The sequence below is a fragment of the Lactuca sativa genome, chromosome 4 (assembly GCF_002870075.4).
Source record: "Lactuca sativa cultivar Salinas chromosome 4, Lsat_Salinas_v11, whole genome shotgun sequence".
NCBI classification, from domain to species: domain Eukaryota; kingdom Viridiplantae; phylum Streptophyta; class Magnoliopsida; order Asterales; family Asteraceae; genus Lactuca; species Lactuca sativa.
In genome coordinates, this window is record NC_056626.2 from 115,705,704 (window position 1) to 115,727,352 (window position 21,649).

General features: G+C 35.7%; 1 protein-coding gene across 1 annotated transcript; it reads left to right on the plus strand.

The window, feature by feature from the left end:
* The first annotated feature begins 9,428 nt into the window (after nt 1-9,428).
* Nucleotides 9,429-12,608, plus strand: LOC111899728 (uncharacterized). The gene is made up of 3 exons (XM_052770423.1): nt 9,429-10,314; nt 11,072-11,149; nt 11,269-12,608. The coding sequence occupies exons 1-3, from the start codon at nt 9,601-9,603 to the stop codon at nt 12,376-12,378; spliced, it is 1,902 nt and encodes a 633-aa protein (XP_052626383.1). The 5' UTR covers nt 9,429-9,600; the 3' UTR covers nt 12,379-12,608.
* Nucleotides 12,609-21,649: the final 9,041 nt, after the last annotated feature.

Here is a 21,649-nt window from a genome sequence, read left to right on the forward strand (position 1 = left end):
TCCCTACTGCTCACTAAATCCAACCACCCCGACTTCTCTTGATTAACGCCACGAATCTGTTTACTCGATTTCTCAGAAGCCCAACAACCGAGGAGAAAGGAGGGTACGAAGCCCCCTTTATTTCCATAAGTTATTCAAGGCTATCGGGAATGCGAAAGGCGCTTGGCCTGACTCGCATTTGACTTCTCGACTTCACTAGCAGTACTAATGGACCCTTGGGGCCCAATAGCACAATAGAGCTATTGAAAGTCCTTTTACATGAAATTAGGTCATAGAAGGCCCATTAACATGTAAGCGCGTTCCCTTCGGGCCCAAAGATCATGTTATTGGGCTAGCAAGGCCCAACAAGCACGATTTGAAACTTCCAAGCCCAAAGTTTGTATATTGACCTATCATAGTTAGCACGTGTTTAACGAATTGTTTTGGTTTGACGATTTTGTATTGTTGTTGATTCGAGACCGAATCAATTTGATTTGTACCGATGTTTATTGTTGAAAGTGTAATTGTTTTCCGTTCTGTCGATAGTCGCAGGTTTGTATTTCGTATTATTCATTTACTTTTATCAAAAGTGTAGTTTGGTCCTTTTCATTTCCTTCCTTTTATAAAAATAGCACTTTTAGTCCTTTATATAAAAGAATTTCATTTTAGTCCTTAAAAAATTATTTTGACACTTTTGTATCATAAACTTGTTGAAAAGACATTTTTAGCCCAAATTAATTTTGTAAACAGCTTTAGTCATTCCAGAATGATGTTTTCTCGGTTAAAACCCCCAATTTCGCAACTTTTACAATTTTGGCCCAAAATAGAAAATTTTTACATTTTTGATCCTTTTAGAATTTGAAAAGCATTTTTGACCATTGAAATAGTTTTAATACACTTCAAATCCCCTGTTTTACAGAAAATTGCATTTTTAGCCCCTCAAACTTAGAAATCTCGCATTTTGAGGCTTATTGGGCCGAAAAGCCCAAAGTTAGCCCATTAAATTCAAAATTTACATTTTAAGCCCCTCAAAAATGTTGTTGTTCAGAAAAATTATTATAGAAACTGTTTGGACCCTTTTGACCCTCCAGAAACTATAATTTATCGGTTTGGACCCTTAGTTTTGTATTTTTGACAATTTAAGCCCAAAAATGGGTTTTATGTTCAAGTATGTTCATCCTAAACATATAAACTATTTTTCTTGACTTGATTAGTATAAAATAGTTGAAGTTATGTTTACTTCCTTCCTCATGTTTTAGATCTCGGTTTTTACACACTTTTTGGATAACATATTCATCACAAACACATGATATCACATACATACATGCATCAAATCACACATAGCATACATTTACACATAGATCTACACATTTACTTGTATTCTCCCCCATAAAAACTCATAAAAACTGAAAAGAAAGGGGTATGAAACTCACCTTGAGTTGTGGATCGGTTTTGAAGAAGATTTGGAGAAGTTTGGTGCTATTTTCGGCCCTAGCAAGTTCCTTGGGATGGATCTCGAACTTAGTGGGTTCTAAGATGCAAGATCATGAACTTGAGTGGATTAAGAGATGATTTTTGATGAAAAGAAGTAGCTAGATTATGGATCTAAGTAATATCTTACCTTAGATGATGAGTTTTTGTGGAAGAAATTCCTTGAACACCTCTTAGATCTCGAAAATTTGGAGAGAATGGAGGGAGAGTTTCTTTGAGAGAAATTTGAATGAAGTGTGTGTGTGTGTGTATGTGTGTGTGCTTGGATTCGGCCGAGAGCAAAGGAGAGAAGGAGAGGGGAGAGTGTGATAAGATGGTGCATGGAGATTTGGGTTATTTGCATGGATAACCTCCATGTAAAAATGAGGTGGCAAGCCTAAGTCAACTCTTCTTCATGGGTTGGGCTTGGGCCGAGAATAGAGAGGGAAAAGAAAATTTTTGGGCCTTAAATGCTTAAGCCCAATTTCATGGTTATGTTGAGTGATTTTTGGTCCAAATAAATATAAATGTGATTTTTATGACCTATTAGGGCTAAATTAGGTTAGTTATGGCCCAATAAGGTTCATTTAAATATTTTGTTTCATTCTAGGCCCAATATGGCCCATAATATTAAAACAAATGAAAGTGGGTCCAATTAGAGCCCATTCAAGAGTTCTAAGCCCAAGATAGTCTAATTGGAAGCTTATTGGTCCATTGGGTCCAATAAGGAAATCCTAGTCCAAAATGGACTTAAACAAGGATTTCTAGGGTTTCCAATTATTTGCTGACTATTTGTAGTGCATGTATGAAGTGTTTGATTGAAATTTTGTTGTCATAGAGTAAGCATCATGCATGCTTTCATGTTTTTGATTCATAATTGACATAAGTGTTGTAGTTACAAGGCACCAAAAATTTCTAGTTGTGACAGGTGAGAAGGTATCGCCATAGCCAACTCCCAGAGTTTGAGTGAAACCCTTCACAACCAGTCGTGCCTTGAATATGTGCACTTTACCATCCATGCCAGTCTTCTTCTTGAAGATCCACTTGCACCCGACCGTATTATGACCTGTTACATTGTCAACCAAGTTCCAAACTTGATTGTCATACATGGACTGAATCTCGCTGTCCATCGCCTCTTTCCATTTTGCAGACTCCGGGCCTGCCATGGCTTCCTTGTAGTTTTTAGGTTCATCCATATTTGTTAGTGAACTATCACTAATAAACGTATCACCCTCAACAGTTATATGGAAGCCATATAACAGGGGTGGAACACTAACTCTATTGGAATGTCTAAGAGGTAAGTACTCATTAATCGGTTTAACAGGAGTTTCCTCCTCGGGTTAAGCGCTAGTGTTTGAGGTTCCTTCATCACTTGATTCTTGAAGCTCTTCAAGTTAAATTTGTCTCCCAATGTCCTCTTGGCATATGCGTTCTCTTTCTCGGAAAACCCCTCTACTCGCAACGAAGACAACATTGTCACTCGGTATGTAGAAGAGATATCCAAAGGACTTTTGTGGATAGCCGATGAAAATACACTGCTCACTGCGAGGTTCAAGCTTGTCGTGAGTCTCTCGTCTTACGAAAGCCTTGCAACCCCAAACCTTGATATGTGCCAACGAGGGAACCTAACATGTCCACATCTCGTGAGGTGTTTTGGCAACCTTCTTAGTTGGGACTAGATTAAGGATATGGGTGGCAGTCTCTAAGGCATACCCCTCAAATGAGATAGGTAACGAATTTCAACTCATCATGGAACGAACCGTGTCCAACAAGGTTCGATTACGCCTCTCAGCTACACAATTGAGTTGTGGTGTCTTAGGTGGCGTCAGTTATGAAACAATTCCACATTCCTTAAGATAGTCGTGGAACTCGATACTAAGATACTCACCACCTCGGTCGGATCAGAGCATCTTTATCTTCCTGCCCAATTGATTCTCCAATTCTTGCTTAAACTCTTTGAACTTTTCAAAGGTTTCTGACTTATGTTTGATTAAGTAGATATACCCATATCTGCTATAATTATTGGTAAAAGTCACATAGAAGCAATTTTCATCCCTTGTGGTGGATCTAAAGGGCCCACACACATCAGTGTGTATGAGATCCAATTATCCCTCACCTCTTTCACAAGTACCAGTGAAAGGTGACTTGGTCATCTTTCCAAGCAAACAATATCCGCACGTGTCATCCGACTTTAGGTCAAATGACTCTAACACTCCATCCTTTTGGAGTTGGGTTATGCGCTTCTTGTTGACATGTCCAAGACGACAATGTCACAAGCATGTCTTGTCCAAACCATTGGACAAATCAATATGCAACACATTATTTCCTAAGTTCTCTACAACCATCACAGTTTCATATATACCTTTACAAGGAAATGCTTCAAAATAGAAAGTACCATTATAGAAAGCAATAATAGAACCAATTTCATTATTAAACGAAAATCTAAAACCTTGTTTATACAAACCATGAAATGAAATAATATTCCTCGTCATCTCTGACTAGTAGCAACAATTATTCAACTCTAAACCTAACCCACTACTAAGCACTAAAGAATAAACTCCAATCTTTGTGACATGTGACGCTTTCCTATTCCCCATGATCAAGCTCATCTTCCCATGCTCTGCATCCCTACTTCTTCTTAGACCCTACAAATCAGAACAAACGTGAAAACCACACCTTGTGTCAAGGACCCAAGAACTAGCATGTGATGAGTTATTAGATTGAATAGTGTAAATACCTGCGAAGGTGGGATTTATCTTCCCATCCTTGATATTTTGCAGATACTTTGGGCAGGTTCGTTTCCAATGCCTTTTATCATGATAGTAGAAGCACTCTGCATCTTTCGGATTAGACGAAGGAGCAGCAGAACCACCTTTGGTTCCACTTGAAGAAGAACCATCATGAGAATTTCCCTTGTGGCTCTTAGAAGGAGCTTTCCTCTTCTTCCCCTTCCCTTGTCCAATTGCCAAGACATGGTAGCAGTAGTAGGAGTTAATGCAACAACTTTTCCTTTCAAGCTGGTTTCAGAAGTTCTTAACAGCCCTTGAAGTTTGATTAAGGTCACCTCATCCTTGTTCATATGATAAGTCATCTTGAACTGTTCATAACAAGGAGGTAAATAATGGAGGATAATATCAATGGCCAACTCTTCAATAAAGTTGACATTCAACTTGAGCAAACGATCCACGTATCTTTACATTCTTTGCAAGTGGGTCGTGATGGACTCTCCATCCTTCATTTTGGTTGTTATTAACGATACAACTATCTCGTACCTTTCTGAGGGCAAGTTATGAAATTTTTTAAAACTTTCTAGATCAAATTTAAAACAATTAAAATAATCATATAATTTTACCATTATCTAAATTTGACATAATCCAGTTTTATTGCAAGATAATTATAATTCAAAATTTACAAATAATTAGTTTATCATATAATCTAGTAATTATCTTAAATTTTAACCATTATCTTCCAATTAGATTAGGATATCCATTACCACAATAGAAAAATCGGATTTTGAGAGTAAAAATAGTTTATGGTAATTATGAAAATCTGATTTAGGCTTAAATTTCGAAAATCCAGCAGTCAGACGAGTCAACTCGTCGAGTTGCCTCAACTCGTCGAGCCCTAATATGGACTTGTCGAGTTCATCTATTGGAGGGAAAAATCGATTTATTTCAGATTTGAATAATCAACCATGACGTCAAATACAATAGAAAACAGCCTAAGCTCTGATACCACTGATGGGTTTTGAGCACTACAACATTCTTATGGTGTACATGCAACCTTAATGCTTGGGATCTATGTTTTTCTCAAGTTATACATGCAAATCAAATTCTCCAAAGCATGAACCCTAACTAGCATGCAATTTTCGGAAATCATAACATAAACAAAGTTAGAAGAATACCTTTTAGCTTGTAGTTTTTAGATCTTGACCTTCAAGAGTTTAGTGCCTCAAATGTTGCACCTATAGTGAGTCACAAACACCAAATAGCAAGTTGGAAGAATATGAGAGAGGTTAGGAGGCTCAAAATCGGCTAGGGTATTCTCTTGGAAGCAAGTGGCCAATTTTGGGAGTCCTAGGGGTTCCTTATATAGCTGAGCAATTAGGGTATTTGACTGAAACCCTAATTCTCTGCTTAGGGCTTAAGCAATCCAATAGATCCTTCTAGAAGGCCTCTTAAAGGACAAAATCTATGTGGGCTACCTTCTTAGGGATCCACAAGCCCAATTTTGCAACTATTAGATAATTGCAATACCGGTCCCCTTAATTTAATCAACCTCTTTTGATCACCAAATTAATTCTAAATTAATTTCTGATCAATACTAATTAAATAATATGATTTCTCAATTAATATATTATTCTTATAATATATTAATAAATCACAACTAACCTCTTTCTCCATAATTCATCCAGTTAAGTTGTTATAGTGAAGACAACCCACAAGGACCATGCTACTATTGGGTCAAGTACATACCAATTATAGTTATGTGCTTAGACTCCTAATCCAACACTACTACCTCTAACCTACAAAACATCATAAATAAACACTGTAAGCCACATGTCTTAGTGAATAACAACTATAATAATGCAAATCAGATAACCATACAAATATCACACATATATCTAGCAATTCATCATTAGTTATATTCACAAATCTCCCTTAGGAGATCTAACAAATATCTCTTTAAATTCCCAAGCAACCTTGAATTGTTTCTCAATAACTACCACAAAGATTATTGTGTTAGCCCATGACACATCAACGAAGAACAAGTGTCAGCCCGTGACACATCAACGAATAACAACAATGTCAGCTCGTGACATATCTACGACTAACACTGTGTCAACCCGTGACACATCAATGAATAACAACAATGTCAGCCCGTGACACATCAACTAATAACATTGTGTTAACTCGTGACACATCAATAGCACCTTTGTCTAATATAATTCACCTGCATGAATAACATATCATCATGTGGTACATGTATATTTCTATAACACCACAATCAACAATATGATATTCGATCATTTACACTACACATAATTCACATATTGTAACGCACAATTATCACAAATAACGAGTATTAGAGTAGTGTTACTCACCTGGTTAGCTGGTAGACATATCAACTTCGGTCCTTGACCTACTTTATTTTCCAGCTCGTCACACGCCAATACCTAACCAATAATTATTAAGTTCATCAGAACCTGCCACAATTCATTACTCGGTATAGTCTGTAACTATTTGTCACAAACTCATTACACTCAATGATACAACCATGATAGGCTTAACCGTAAGCTGTTAACTAAATCTGTCGCATCGGGCAACTTTAGTAAACTATGGTTAACAACCCTCACATTCCTGGCTAACTATCTCACCGTAAGATTTATTTACAAATCTTACCAATAGGTCCATAATAACACCATATCATGAACACTCGTAACATATAATCGGGTCTAACAACTCCCGACAACTATCACATATAATAATTACACGATAACAAGGTAAAAGATATCTCCATGATCTCATAACTCAGCCTCGTATCTCTTGTACATTGGTATAACTCCTCCGATACAAACTCCCGAGAAAGATTTCCGAGCAGCATCTCTGATCGAATGTGCCAAAAATCCCCCAAACGTTACGAAAACTCGCATATTTATAACCTGGGATGCGCCACATCTCGACCATATATGTGTCACATTGTGATGATCAATTGAACCCTAGTTTTGCTATGTTTCATACTCTCCAACCACGTGTCTCGGGGACTTGTCATATGTGACGTCATGATGATCTATTGGTCATGTTGTGATGGTCAAAGATTGACCCTTGCCTAGACTTCTGTTGACTTTCTCCGAATAGCAACCTACTTTCATCTCAACTTCAAATAACAGTAACTTTCTCATATGAACTCCGTTTTCAACAAAATTTATATCCATAGAATCCTTATCACACACAACTATCTTTTGTTAAATAGCATTTATCAAATTAAAGCAACTTACGAATTTATCTCATATGTTCATCTTACAACAATTTATATCTCTTAGGGTGGTGCTTGGTAAGAAAACAGATATTACAAGAACTCACTAAGATTTTTCTTACAATTTTTTATTTAAATATTTTAGGTACTTCTAAGGATCGAGGAAAGAAGAAGGCTTGACTGTATACATCATCAAGTAGTCTTCATGGTTTTGAGAGATGTTATGTTTTGATACTCTAACTTTGTTTATGATATGTTGTGAAACGGTGATTTTGAGGGTTCTTGGTTTTATGGAAACAACTTTTATCTCTTTTAATGAAATTTTTTTACCATGGTTTTGGGACTTTACATAATAAATTAAGCATCACATACTATCTAATTCATTACAGTTCAATCTAATGCATCAATTAATCACTCACATTAGTTAGGGTTTCAAACCTAAACTCTTAATGGATAGATTTCACTATGGAAGTCACTTCCATAGTTTGAGTAAAGATTTCGAACACTCTCAATAACATTATAATCAAGATATATGATGATCAATTCAACCATTATAACCAAACTAACACATTTACCATTAAAGCTAAAAGCTTGATTAAACGGAGAAATCTTTGCCTTAATATGGAGAGGATGATAATCCTAGTACCACCTTCTCTATCTTCTCTTGGCATGTCTTTAGAATCAAAATCGACATCTTCAAGCTCCCCAACCGATTCCCAAAGAAAATGATCAGAAATGAGCTCTTTAATAGTTTATAACTTGTGTTCTGACCTCGTAACCACGCCTTAATATTCTAATTATCGCGTCGTGGTACGCGTAAGTTGGCTGTGGTCAGCCTCTAACCGAACCGTGGTGCCTTTACCAAAGCAACCTACTTTTTCCACCATGTCGTGATACCCTATAATACCACGCATGATGGAAAGTACATTGCCTTCCACATACAACGAGACTATCTTTTGAATCACCATTCATATCACCGCGCCATGTCAAGCTCTTCCCCACGTCACAGTGGCTGCTTATCAGTAACTCCCTCAGCTTTGGGGACAACTTTTGTTCCAACTTCCAACCCTCATAACTTATGCATCTTAAACCCGTCTTTATGGTCTTTATATCCACACGAACGTGGAGATGAGTTCTAAAAATCCATTAAGTCACTTAATACGGGTCTTAATCTATTAAATCACAAACTTGGCCCCAAAAACATAAAATTTTCTATTTTACCCTTGTGGCCTAAATGCATTTCTCTTGAACTTACTTATCTAATCACATATAAGTGACTTAAACTCATCTTGGTCAATTTCATGAAGTTGGTCAATTTCATGAAGTCACAACTTCATAAACTCACAAAATTCTCATAAATGACTGTTTTGCTCTTTTGGTCAATATTTGACTAAAACTCAAATTTCTCTAAATTTTGGATTCTTATAATTTGGCTTTGATCTAATTGTTTGACAACCTTAGTCTTATCTAAAAATTACAAGAAGGTTTGTTGAAATACTCTTTTTGCATAATTTGATATGGAAATTCACTCAAATTGTTGATATGTACAATTACATAACTGTTTACAGGTGGGAAGGTCAAAGAAAAAGAAAGAAAGGAAAGTGATGAGCCAAGTCAAAGTACCAACACGCAAACCACAACTTTTTTTTTTTCTTTTTTAGAAGACTCGATTGGAGAAGAAATGAAGGAGAAACATATAGAAAATAGAAGTGGGAGTCGATTACATAAATGAATGTCATGAGCTATTTGAAATGACCAAATTACCCTTCCTCTAACGACAACAAAATGAAAATGTTATGATGAGTAATCACGTAATGAATTGAAACCATAAGGACCAGTGGCGTGAAGTTGTCTATTGTTGTCCTCAAAATGTGAAATTTGTAAACATCAATTATGAACTTTTGTATTATTATTATTTTTATTATTATTATTATTATTATTTGCATTTGTTTTCATGTGACATGGTGTCTTCTGAGGACATTTTCGGAAATTCGGCCGCATTCAAAAGATTTCCTTTATCATTCTCCTCCTTCTTCCAAAACCTAGCCGACGCTAGGGTTTAAGACGCCCCGCATTTCTCTCTAACGCCTAAAACCCCTAAAGTATTTATACCCACCTGTCGCCAATTCGCCATGAAATCTTGTAACTTCAAAACCCTAAATTTATTCATCATAGATGATGGGTTATGCACGTAGCAACACCAAAATCAAAGTAGAACAGGAGCCTCTGGAAGTTTCACCAGGCCTCAAGAAATCCAACGTCTCACTTGATCAATCTTTCATAGAGTTCGAAGAATATCCCGACACTTTCTTAGACTCTCTCTTGAATTTTGACGATTGGGTTGAAGATCATCCAAATTCATCGGTGGCTCAAGCTATGAATTCAGAAGAGAAATCCAATTTGGACAAGTCTTTGGAAATTAAGGAAGAGAAAGAAGAAGAGGTTTGTGAGTCTGCGAAATTAGAGGACTTGGGGGATTTGATTCAGGAAGGGATGGGTCGAGTTCGTTTAACTTCGGGTGTTGATGTGATTGACGGTGCAAGTAGTGAGGTTACAGGTAGCGAGGAAACTACCAATGGCGTTGAGATTGGAGTGAAGAATAATGTTGAGAAAGGTGCTGATGATGTGGAAGAGTCAGAGGATGAGGATTCTGAGGAGGATTCTGAGGAGGATTCATCATCATCTTCATCGTCTTCTAGTAGCAGTAGTACTAGTGATGATGAAGAAGAAGATGATAGCGATGATGAAGAAGACGATGTGAAAGAGGTAAAGAAAGTGAAAGGGGAGGTGGAAATGGAAGAAGGTGAGATAAGAGATTTTGATGTTGAGGATGAAGATGAAGATGGTGATGTTGTGAAAGGGCCAATTCGTTCAAGGAATGAGGTTCAGGTAATTGATACCTGTTTGTATAATTCGTTTTCCAACGTTATTTGCTATGCTGAAAGATAAATGTATACATCTAGGTCTAGTATACAAGTATACATCTAGGTCTAGTATACAAGTATTGATTTTTCTTACATCTAAATCCCTACGTATAAAAATTGACACATTCAGCTCACCCAATATAATAGAGCTGCTAATCCATCAACCGCTTTCCAGGAAATCTTGAAGCTTTTTCTTCCTTGAGCTTTCCTGTGCTTAATTATTCAAGAAAGTGGACATTCGACTAAAATATTCTCTAAATGAAGCTGAAATCCTAAAGATTAATTTATGCTTTAAAAAGGACGATTAAGGTTCTACAAGGGAATAGATTTAGAAGAAATATTGATGAAAAGTTAGTAGCTTTGCAGTTTGCAATTTGTTGTTAAATCTTACACTGGCTTTGTTTTCAACAGTGTGGTATATTTGTTTGAATAGAGGTTTCTTTAGATTCTTTTTATGTTTGATTGAAAAAGTTCAATGAAACACTCAAATTGAATTATCAAACGAACAGACACAAATAAAAGTCATATCTAAACAATTTATCTTGAAACTTTTATTGGTTTTACAGTAATGTTCATTGTTTCGTATTATTTATATCAAGGGCAATATGGTAATTTCAACATATTGTTCTATTCTTGTATATAGTCCTTTTAACATGATGATTTGTTATCATTTTATTGAGCTATTCTTGTTTCTTATAAGTTATAACTTTTTATAATTGCAGGATCTACCTCCTGTCCCTCCAGTGACTGTAACAATTCAACCACATCATAAGACACTCCCAGTTGGAGTTGTATTATCGGTAAGCTAAAACTTCACCTTATTTAAATTAGATACACAATCTTTTATCTAATTTACTTTTTTGTTGGACTGAATGAAGTGTCTGAATAAGTTAATAAGCAATTGTTTGGGTTTTTACAGATTATGGGTGCACAAGTCATAGTGGAAGGCGTTGAGAATCATAATCCATTAAGTGAGGGTTCAATTCTATGGATAACCGAAAGTAGATTACCATTAGGAGCAGTGGATGAAATATTCGGACCCGTAAAAAACCCGTATTACATTGTCCGATTCAACTCAGAAACGGATATCCCAACCGGGATCCAACTAGGCAGCTCAATATCTTTCGTTCCCGAGTTTGCAGATTATGTTTTGAATAACAACAATCTTTACAAAAAAGGTTACGATGCCTCCGGTGAAAACGATGAAGAATTATCCGAAGAACTCGAGTTTTCCGATGATGAAAAGGAAGCTGAGTACAAGAAAATGATAAAAATGGCAAAAAGGGGATCAAGCGAACAAAAAAACGGAAATATGAAAAAGGATAAGAAGTCACGAAACCGCGGCGGTGGTCAACGGAATATCGTTGACCACCACCGGCCGGAGCCTGAGGCTCCGGCCGGTGGTCCGCCTGGCTTTTCGCCAGGCGGACCTTCTCCGGTGAATGGACCGTCGGTCTTTTCACCGGGACAACCTTCTGCGAGTGGGCCGTCGGGATTTTCCCAGGGCCCACACGCGGCTAACTTTACTGGACCGCCTCCTGGAGTTTGGCCGAACGGGTTCCCGTCTATTCCGCCGCAAAACATGGGCTTTTTTCCGAACGGACCATTTATGCAACCGAATTTTACGCAACAGCCCTTCCAGAATCTTGGTTTGCCAAATATGGCCCCTTTTCATCCACAGTTTAATGCTACGGGTCAAATGTTTCAGCCGAATTTTGGGCCAAATCCGGCATTCGGGTCATGGCCCGTGGGTATGGGTCAGAATAATTTCAACCAGTCACAGGTGGGCCCACCGATGGGGTTTCCCGGCATGTTTCCTGGGCCTTCCATGAACAATGGTGTAGTACAGCAGCAAGGAGTTGGGGTGGCTAATGGGATTCAAATGGAAAATAATGGTGGTGTAAGGCCTCCTTTTGTTGCCGGAAATGGTGAAAGCTCTCAAAATCGTGGAGGAAGAAGGGGGTTTCAAAGGGGTGGTGGGCGGTTTAGAGGTGGTAGAGGTGGCAGAAATGGGCCACAGTCGAGGTGAACATTTTTGTAATTTTATGATTAGTTTTCGTATTATTCTTATCTGTGATACAAAGAGTCGGGTTACTTTTATTTTTATTCTGTTTGAGTTGTTATTTTGGATGTATAATTAATGTTAGATTATACATGTGGTTTTATTGTGTTCAATATCATGTAGACAGGTAGGGAACTATATTTCTTATATTTTTATTAAGTCGTTTTTTTATATTAAATCAAAAAACATTTATGTGAGTGAGTGTATTAAGTTCTGAACGGGAATATATTTAAAGTTTTGAACTAACCATAACCATACCCCGAATAAACCGACTGACCTGTTTATGGTGGATTTAATCGGAACTTAATTCATGAAAAGTATAATTATTTACTTTATGATCGGTTGGAATATCTTTTGGTGATCATGTCACATCGTTGCATATTTGTCTTTTATAATTATGTTAGTGTAAAATAATAAAAAAGTACGTTATTTTCATTATAGCCTCTCACTGAATCAATTAATAACCCTAGGTAAATATATAGCTATTGAAGTTTAGAATAAAATTATTTTTCTGGTTTTTATTAAGAAGTTAATGCTCAATATTTGGTTTTGGAAATCAAAATTATTAAAGTGTCAATGAGACGATCCATAATAATATTGAGTTAATGAGTTTATTTTACTGTTCGGGCTGGAAAGTGGAAAGTCGCCGAAAATATTAAAATAACTCGTGTTATCCACATCGCTTAAAAAATTGTAACAAACAAAAAAAGGGGATAGCACACCAATCTTCCCCCCTAACCCCAATTTGCATGACATGGATGGATGAAATTAATTTTTATTTGTGGTATTTGTTTCTAGGATATTTTGTTTGGAATATATGTTTTCTACTATAAAATTAAAGTGTTTTTTTTTTCTAAATTTAAACAAATTGTTTAGATAAATAAATAAAGAAATTAATGAATCTTTAATTTTGTATTTTGGTAATTTTGAAATTAAAAAGAAAGTTCATTAATTAAATTGATATGCATTTATTATTGATTATAAATAATATTTACAATTTAATAAAATGAAAAAACCATAAAATGACATGTGGAATAAAAATTAATTTAAAATAACCACAAAATTACATGTGACAAAATAAATGTGAATGTGACATATGGCAAAAAGATCTTTATTTATTAGGAAGGATTTGATTTGCACTCTTTTCACTTGATCAATGAAATTAGGGTTCATATCATTCTTATTATTTAAAATTTTGAAATTTATATATGTTTTATGATTTGGAGTAAGTGACAAACACTTGGTTGGTTTCAATTAAATCAAAATGAGTGTAATTAAAGATTAAATGTTTTTACACTCCCAAGCATATGAGGATTATTAAACATTATTGGTATTAATTGTTTGAACTTAAAGTCATTTAGTGATTTAATCCAAGAGCTTATATGTATTGAACCAACTAGGTGAAGTTTTACTTAAAGATCATGTTTTTAGTAAAATACTTTTGTCAATTTGGAGATATTAGAGCTTATTAATATCTTGATTACCAACCTTAGATTGAACATGAATCATAGTCATATTGTGACATCCCCAAAATCACGGCCAGAAAAGACCGATTTAATTTAGGCTTTTTAAAATAATTCAGAGTAATCATTTGATTAAAAGAGTTGCGGAATTTGTTCTCAAAACAAAATATGATAAAAATTTATCAAAACATTTCTTAAAGAAATGTATTTTCATTATATAACGAAATCTCGGGATGTCATGTTCCGATACAGACCAAAAACATAAACAGTATAAAATAGACCTTACAACAATTATTTACAACTACTGGCCTATAATCCAAAATATTTTGATAAGTTATCCAACTTACGTTCTGGTGCCACTACCTGTAATACAAAGAAAAACTGAGTAGGTCAGGCTTGGGAACCTGGTGAGCATATAGGGTTTTAAATCCACAATAAATAATTATATTAATTTCTTCAACCAACAATAACCCAATTACCCATCTCCGTTATCCTCACTTTACGTCCCTAAAACAACTATCACAAGAGACCTAGCCTAAAGATTTTCATCGGGGGCGACAACACTGCTTTGGGGGTTTCCCAACAATATATGTCAAATAAGGCAACCATGTGGGGGATGGAGTACAACAAATGAACACCCAAGTTCATTAACACCTACAGGTGGCGAACCTGCCAGCGTTCCAATAGACTGTCTAGAAAAGTCTGTGGTCGTCATCTAAACTCCGCTAGATGACTGAATCAGCAACAACATCGAGGCCTCTCATCATTTTATTTAATCACACATCAACTATCTACCCATGTTTCACCCAACATATTTGTAGATAAAAAATACATATACAACTTAAAACGTGTATAAAACATTCATTCAACACTTATCTCAAATAAACCAATAATATATAAACACATAACACATATTTTATAGAGAATACTTCGTATCTATGTGTTAGAAGAAAATGAATATACACTCACTCAAAACGTATACTTAATACATTCACACAATACTTGTATTAAAATCGTGTTTATGAAAGAGAGTATGCACTCACATGATAAGATGATTGTCGGACAGCACTACGACTCTTCAAGTAGTAATTCTTTGATGAATTCGGGATATCTTCACACACCGGGCTTCTCGCGGGCAGAGCTTCGGCTTGGAAACTCTTTTCTTCTCGGGATCTTCGGAGCGTCGGGACTTCCTTCGGGTGTCGGGATGATACCGGGGCTTCAGGGGTGCTTCAAGAGGGCTAGGGAGAGTGTAGAGAGTGAGAGAGTAAGTGAATTAGTAACCATGGCCAGCTGCCCTTCGGTTTCTATTTATAGGGTCGAATTTCTGGATTCACGTCGTGAACCTCAAATGTTCACGTCGTGAGTTCAGTCGTCATCAGGTGCATCATCGCAACTTGGGTCTGTCAGGCTCTGGAAGATGTCCATCACATGTTCACGTCGTGAACACCCTGTTCACGTCGTCAACTCTGACAGTGGTGGAAGTTCGTGCCCCGAACTTCAGAAATTCATATCTTTCGCATACGAGCTCCGTTTTCGACGTTCTTTATATCCACGCGTAAGTGAGATTATGCTCTACAACTCTCGTTTAGACTCCGTCAGCTAATTTTGACTTTATTTTTAATATTATATTTTTAGTAGGCCGGGATAGGAAAACTCCGTTAGAAATTCATAACTTCTTCATCTGACGTCCGTTTTTATCTGTCTTTTTACCGTTGCATTTGTTTGATTAGTGTCTAAGTCCATAACTATTTTGGTATGTACTTGACCCGATGGTGCATGGTCCTTTTGGGTTGCCTTCACCAAAGCAACTTGATTGGAGAAATATATAGAGAGAGAGGATAATATGATTTATTAATATGTTATAAGAATAATATATTAAAGGAGAAATCATATTTGTTTAATTAATATTGGTCAATAATTAATTAAGAATTAGTTTTGTGATCAAATGTAATTAATTAAACTAGAGGGGCTGATTTGTAATTATGTAATAGTTACAAAATAAGGTAAGGGTTATCTTATTGATAGGTTGGACGAATTTAAGGATAAAGAGCCTTAGAATTCGAGTATGATAAGGATTCAAGGATTATCTTATTGGTTGCTTGGTGGATAAGCAACTAGATAAGGATAATGACTGAAACCCTATCTCTACACCTATATAAACACCCCTAGGGTCATGAATTCGTGTATCCCTTCCCAAGAAGTCTTAGAGACGAATTCTAACCTCCCTCCTCTCTCTTTATACCTTCTCCACTTGCTTATGGTGTTTGTAAGCCATTAGAGGAGTGACACTTGTGACTCTAAGCCTTCCAAGGTCAATTCAAGGAGGAATTGGATTGTTATTGCTATATAACAATCAAGGTATGTTCTTAAACCTAATTACATGTGAATTCTAATTTCCATATGCTATAATTAGGGTTTATAGTCTTGGATTCAAAGCATGTACAATAGAGAAACCTAGATCCAAGCATTAGGGTTTGTATGAGCACATAGGATGTCTTATGACCAAAACTCATCAGTGGTATCAGAGCCATGATTGGTTTCTATTGTATTGATGCTTGATGTAACTGAAAATCGTGTTTTGGCCTCACTGTTCGACCTGACTCGGCGAGTCACTCTTGGACTCGGCGAGTCAACCCTACTCGGCGAGTTCCAGAGGGTGACTCGGCGAGTCGGTGCGTCAGATAGTGCTTATCTCGGGATTTCTTGCTGTTTTTGCATTGGGATAATTACCTTATCATGTTAGATTAATATTAATCCGATTATATGATATATTTGACTATATTTTTAATCTAATTGAAGATATTTATCAATTAATAAGATAATCGTTTCCTTATAAGATAATTGATTAATTATTTTAAGTAAATTGATAAATTATTTTGCAAGAAATCATCAAATATGGATAATTATGTGATTAAATGTAAATTTGAATTATTTGTTATTTGATCCTTGTTGTTGTGAAAAGTTTCATATTTGACCCTTTAGGTTTTATAGTTTAAATTTGAACCCCAAAAGTTTTGTCGTTTTGAAATTTAAATAGTTGAAACCCTAATGTTTTGAAAAATGTTTCAAAACTTGCCCTCAAGTTTTGGAATTTAAATTTTGATTAAATAGTTTAATTTGATGCATATTTAAACTCTAAACCCTAATGTGTTGAAATGTTTCAAAACTTGCCCTCAAGTTTTGGAATTTAATAGTTGATTACAAGTTTAATTAGGAATGTTAAATTCTAAAACTCTAGTATAGTTTTGAAAAAGTTCAAATCACACCCTTATGGTTTTATTAATTAATTAAGGTGTATAATTAAAAGAGATTTAATAAATTCATAAAAGTTTAGGTTTACAATTTAATTGAATTAAAAGTATAATTGTTAAATTAGACCACCTAGTATTTTGAAAGTATAAAATACACCCTAAACTATATATAATATTAAAAGTCTAACATTATATATATGTATGAGTAAAAGTCAGTCTTACCGTTAGTAGGCCTCATTCACGAAGCTGGTCTATAAGGGGTGTTTAAGGAAATTGCCTATAAAATGGCGATTGAATGGGTATCCACTCTTACCCACCGCACTCTTGACTAGTGGAGGGTCGTTAGCCGAACGGGTAGGATAGGACAAAACCTTCCATTATAAGTATAATGAAATATAAAAGTAACTAAATGTTTTCATAAAATTCTCAATCTTAGTTACTTAGGCAAAAGTGAATTGATGCAATTCCATGAAATTACACTTTGTGCCCTTGCAAAGACGTTAGTGGAGCGTGTGTGGTTTACCGGCACACTAAATGGTAGGGTGACTCAATGTTTGTCATAGTTCGGTGGAGCGTGTGTGGTTTACCGGCACATCAAATAGGTGACTGTAACATGTGAGGGCACCATGTAAGTTTGTATGGTTATTCACACCCGCTTTGTGATCCTCGGCATCCCAGTCATAAACAAGAGGGGCATATCGAGATTTAAACATGCCATTGAAAGTTCAATGAATCTCAAAGGATCTAGGAGTTTTCATAGATTTATAACTTAAATTTCTTTTTCGTTTTTCGCGGTGGAAATTAGTGAATCGTCATTCACTTACCTTCAAATATTCTGCAACTAGATTACGACATCCCTTTTCTAGGTTGTAGCGTATTGTGTTGGGTCCTAGCCTTGGAATTTCATTTGGGTGATCTACCAAGGACTCAATCTATCAACTAACTTGAATTCATTTTTCTCCCGTTTTGTAGATGTCAAAGTTCGACAACTATGGTCTTCTCAAATCCCGTGGAACAAGCATTCCACATGAAGATGATATTGTTGGATTAGTGTCTAAGTCCATAACTATTTTGGTATGTACTTGACCCGATTATGAGCATGGTCCTTTTGGGTTGCCTTCACCATTGCAATATGTAGGATGATTTAAGGAGAGAAAGGTTTAAATATGATTTATTAATATATTATAAGAATAATATATTAAAGGAGAAATCATATTGTTTAATTAATATTAGTCAAGAATTAATTGTTAATTAATTTTGTGGCTAAAAGAGATTAATTAAACTTAGGGGACTGAAGTTGTAATTATAAGATAATTATAATTGGGCTATGGATCACCAAATAATATATAGGTTGGACGAATTCTATGGGTTGCCCATTAGAAATCGTCCAAGGGATATGTTTAAGGAGTCCATGGGCTGCTTAGGGCCTAAGCAGTCAAATTAGGGTTTCCTAGTTGTAAACCCTAATAGCCTACATGTATATAAAGGGCCCCTATGCCCCAAAAACGTGAATAAGTCTTCCATTAGGGTTTCCAGCCGTTTTTGGGTAGCCTTTCTTCTTCTCCTCTTCATCCAAGTTGTATATGGTGTTTGTGACTCCATTAGAGGTGCAGCACTTGAGGCACTAAACTTTCTAAAGCCATTACAAGGAGGATTTGAGTTATTATTGCTATATAACAACAAGAGGTATGTAATCTAATCTTCTTGGTGAATTTCGAAAATAGTATGACTCATTAGGGTTTCATTATGTGTTCATAATGTTGTGTATCTAATAGTGAAGACATAGATCCATACTAGGGTTGCATGCACACATAGGATTGTTTGTCTAAACCCATCAGTGGTATCAGAGCCATTGGTTTTTGTTTTCAATTAGCTTTATTTAAATGTATGAACTTGACATATTAGGGTTTATGGCCAATAAACCCTAGGAGGCTAGGATTTTCGAGATTAGGGTTTCCAAACCCTAGTTTGCGAAAATTTGAACAAGATTTTCAAATCCTTTTCCTTAAGCCCCAAGATTTCGAAATCTAGGGTTTGCAAAACCCCATGATTTTCGAAATTAGCCTCCTCCCCAAGATAAGATCCTAAATTTTAAGGATTTTTTTTATCCCATATCTTGTAATTATCCTTTAATAGTTAAATATGGTAATTAAAGATTTTGGGATATCTCATCCCTTATTTTCGAAATCTATGTAGAAGTTCAAGGGATTTGGATATCTTAAATGTATAAATGGTAATTATCCTCATGATCTAGATAATCCCTTGTGATTTAATAATTTAAATTAATTGTTTAATTTATGGTAATTATTAAATCAAGAGTTTTAATATTTAAAATTTAATTTAAATGTCTTAAATTCGAAAATTTTAAGTGAGATTAAAACCTAATTGTTTTGAAAAGTTTCAAAAATTTCCCTCAAGTTTTGGAATTTAAATTGTTGATTAAAAGTTAATTTTGAAAGTCTAAATTCCAAAACCCTAATTTGAAAAGTTCGAATTAAACCCTTATGGTTTTATTAAGTTAATTAAGTGTATAATTAAAAGAGAGTTAATAAATCCATAATGATTTTGGTTAATTAAAAGTATAATTTAAACCACCTAGTATTTTAAAAGTGTAAAATACACCCTATACTATATATAACATTAAAAGTCTAATATTATATATATGTATGAGTAAACAGTCAGTCTTACCGTTAGTAGGCCTCATTCACGAAGCTGGTCTATAAGGGGTGTTTAAGGAAATTGCCTATAAAATGGCGATTGAATGGGTATCCACTCTTACCCACCGCACTCTTGACTAGTGGAGGGTCGTTAGCCGAACGGGTAGGATAGGACAGAAACCTTCCATTATAAGTATAATGAAGTACAAAGTAACTAAATGCTTTTTTCAAATTCCCAAATCATAGTTACTTTAGGCAAAATGTGAAATTGTATGCTAACCCATGGAATTACACTTCGTACCCTTGTCAAACGTTAGTGGAGCGTGTGTGGTTAACCGGCACACTAATTTGGGGATGACATTGGTGGCGAAGGGTGGCTCGATGCTTATCATAGATCAATGGAGCGTGTGTGGCTAACCGGCACATTGATTAGGTGATTGTAGCATTGGGTGCACCACGTGATTCGTATGGTTATTCACACCTTGTTTGTGATCCTCGGCATCCCAGTCACAAATAGTAGGGCATAATCGAGATTAAACATGCCATTGAAAAGTTCAATGAATCTCAAAAGATCTAGGAGTTTCAATTCATTTAAAACTTAATCTTCCTTTTCGTTTTTCATGGTGGAAATTGGTAAATCGTCATTTACCTACCTTCAAATATTTTACAACTAGATTACGGCATCCCTCTTCTAGGTTGTAGAGTATTGTGTTGGATCCTAGCTTGATGTTTCATTTGGGTGTTACATCAAGAATTATAAACAACTTAACTTGAATTTTCTCCCATTTTGTAGATGTCTACGTCTTACAATGGTCTTCCCAAATCCTTTGGAACGAGCTTTCCAAATGAAGATGACGTTCCGAGATATGATCAAGGAAATGAGAGTCGTGCTTCACTTCCTCCACCTCCTCCAATTATTCTCCCTGACCCACAAGTTCAAAGGCTTGAAAAGTTCAAGCTCACTCAAGCCCTTTTGGCAAGTAAACACGAAGATGGGGAACCTGTGTGTGCACACGTCTTAGAGATGAAGTCACACATAGATAGGTTAATCATGTTGGGTGTCGAGATTTCAAGCGAGTTGGCTGTTGACTGGGTTCTTCAGTCGCTTCCTAAATCATATAGTGAGTTCGTTAGAGAGTACTATATGATGGACCACGACGTGACCCTAATTGATCTCACCTATTTGCTTATAGCTGCTGAATCAGCAATGATTTGGCGTGCTGGTCAAGCAAATTTGTCTCGTGAATCAAACTCCCAAACCTCAATGGACACTGGCAACATTGGAAGTCCAGAAAGAACTAAGTCTGTGATTGTCCGATGTGCTGTGCCAAAGGAGTCCATTTGCTTTTATTGCCAAGAGAAAGGGCATTGGAGACGAAGCTGCCCTAACTACCTGAGAGATCTAAGAGATGGGAGAGTCAAGACGTATGGCTCTGCTTCAGGTAAAATCCATTATCTAACTTTTTTGAGTTCCTATTCTAGATTCTTAATACATGATGTGATAAGATTGCATTTTGATGTAGGATCGAAGAAAAGAGAGGAAGCTTGAGGGAAGAAGTGAGCTGAATCTAATCACGAAGAAATGGATTTCGATCGCATTACTTGAAGAATGGATTCTTGAGCTACTACTTGGAGTTAGAATAGATTGTTAAGAAATATGTAATAACATTGTTTTTCAATTGAATTGCATTGTAAGGACAAATTTTTTCCGCAATAAAATGAATTTTGATTTTATCTTATTTGTTTATCCTTGCAATGAAATATATGAAAAATTGATGTTTGTGTACTTCTATTATTAGCAAAATGGATTTGATTCTTAATTATGTTATTTGTGGAAATGTCAAAATTTTACCAAATAGGGAGA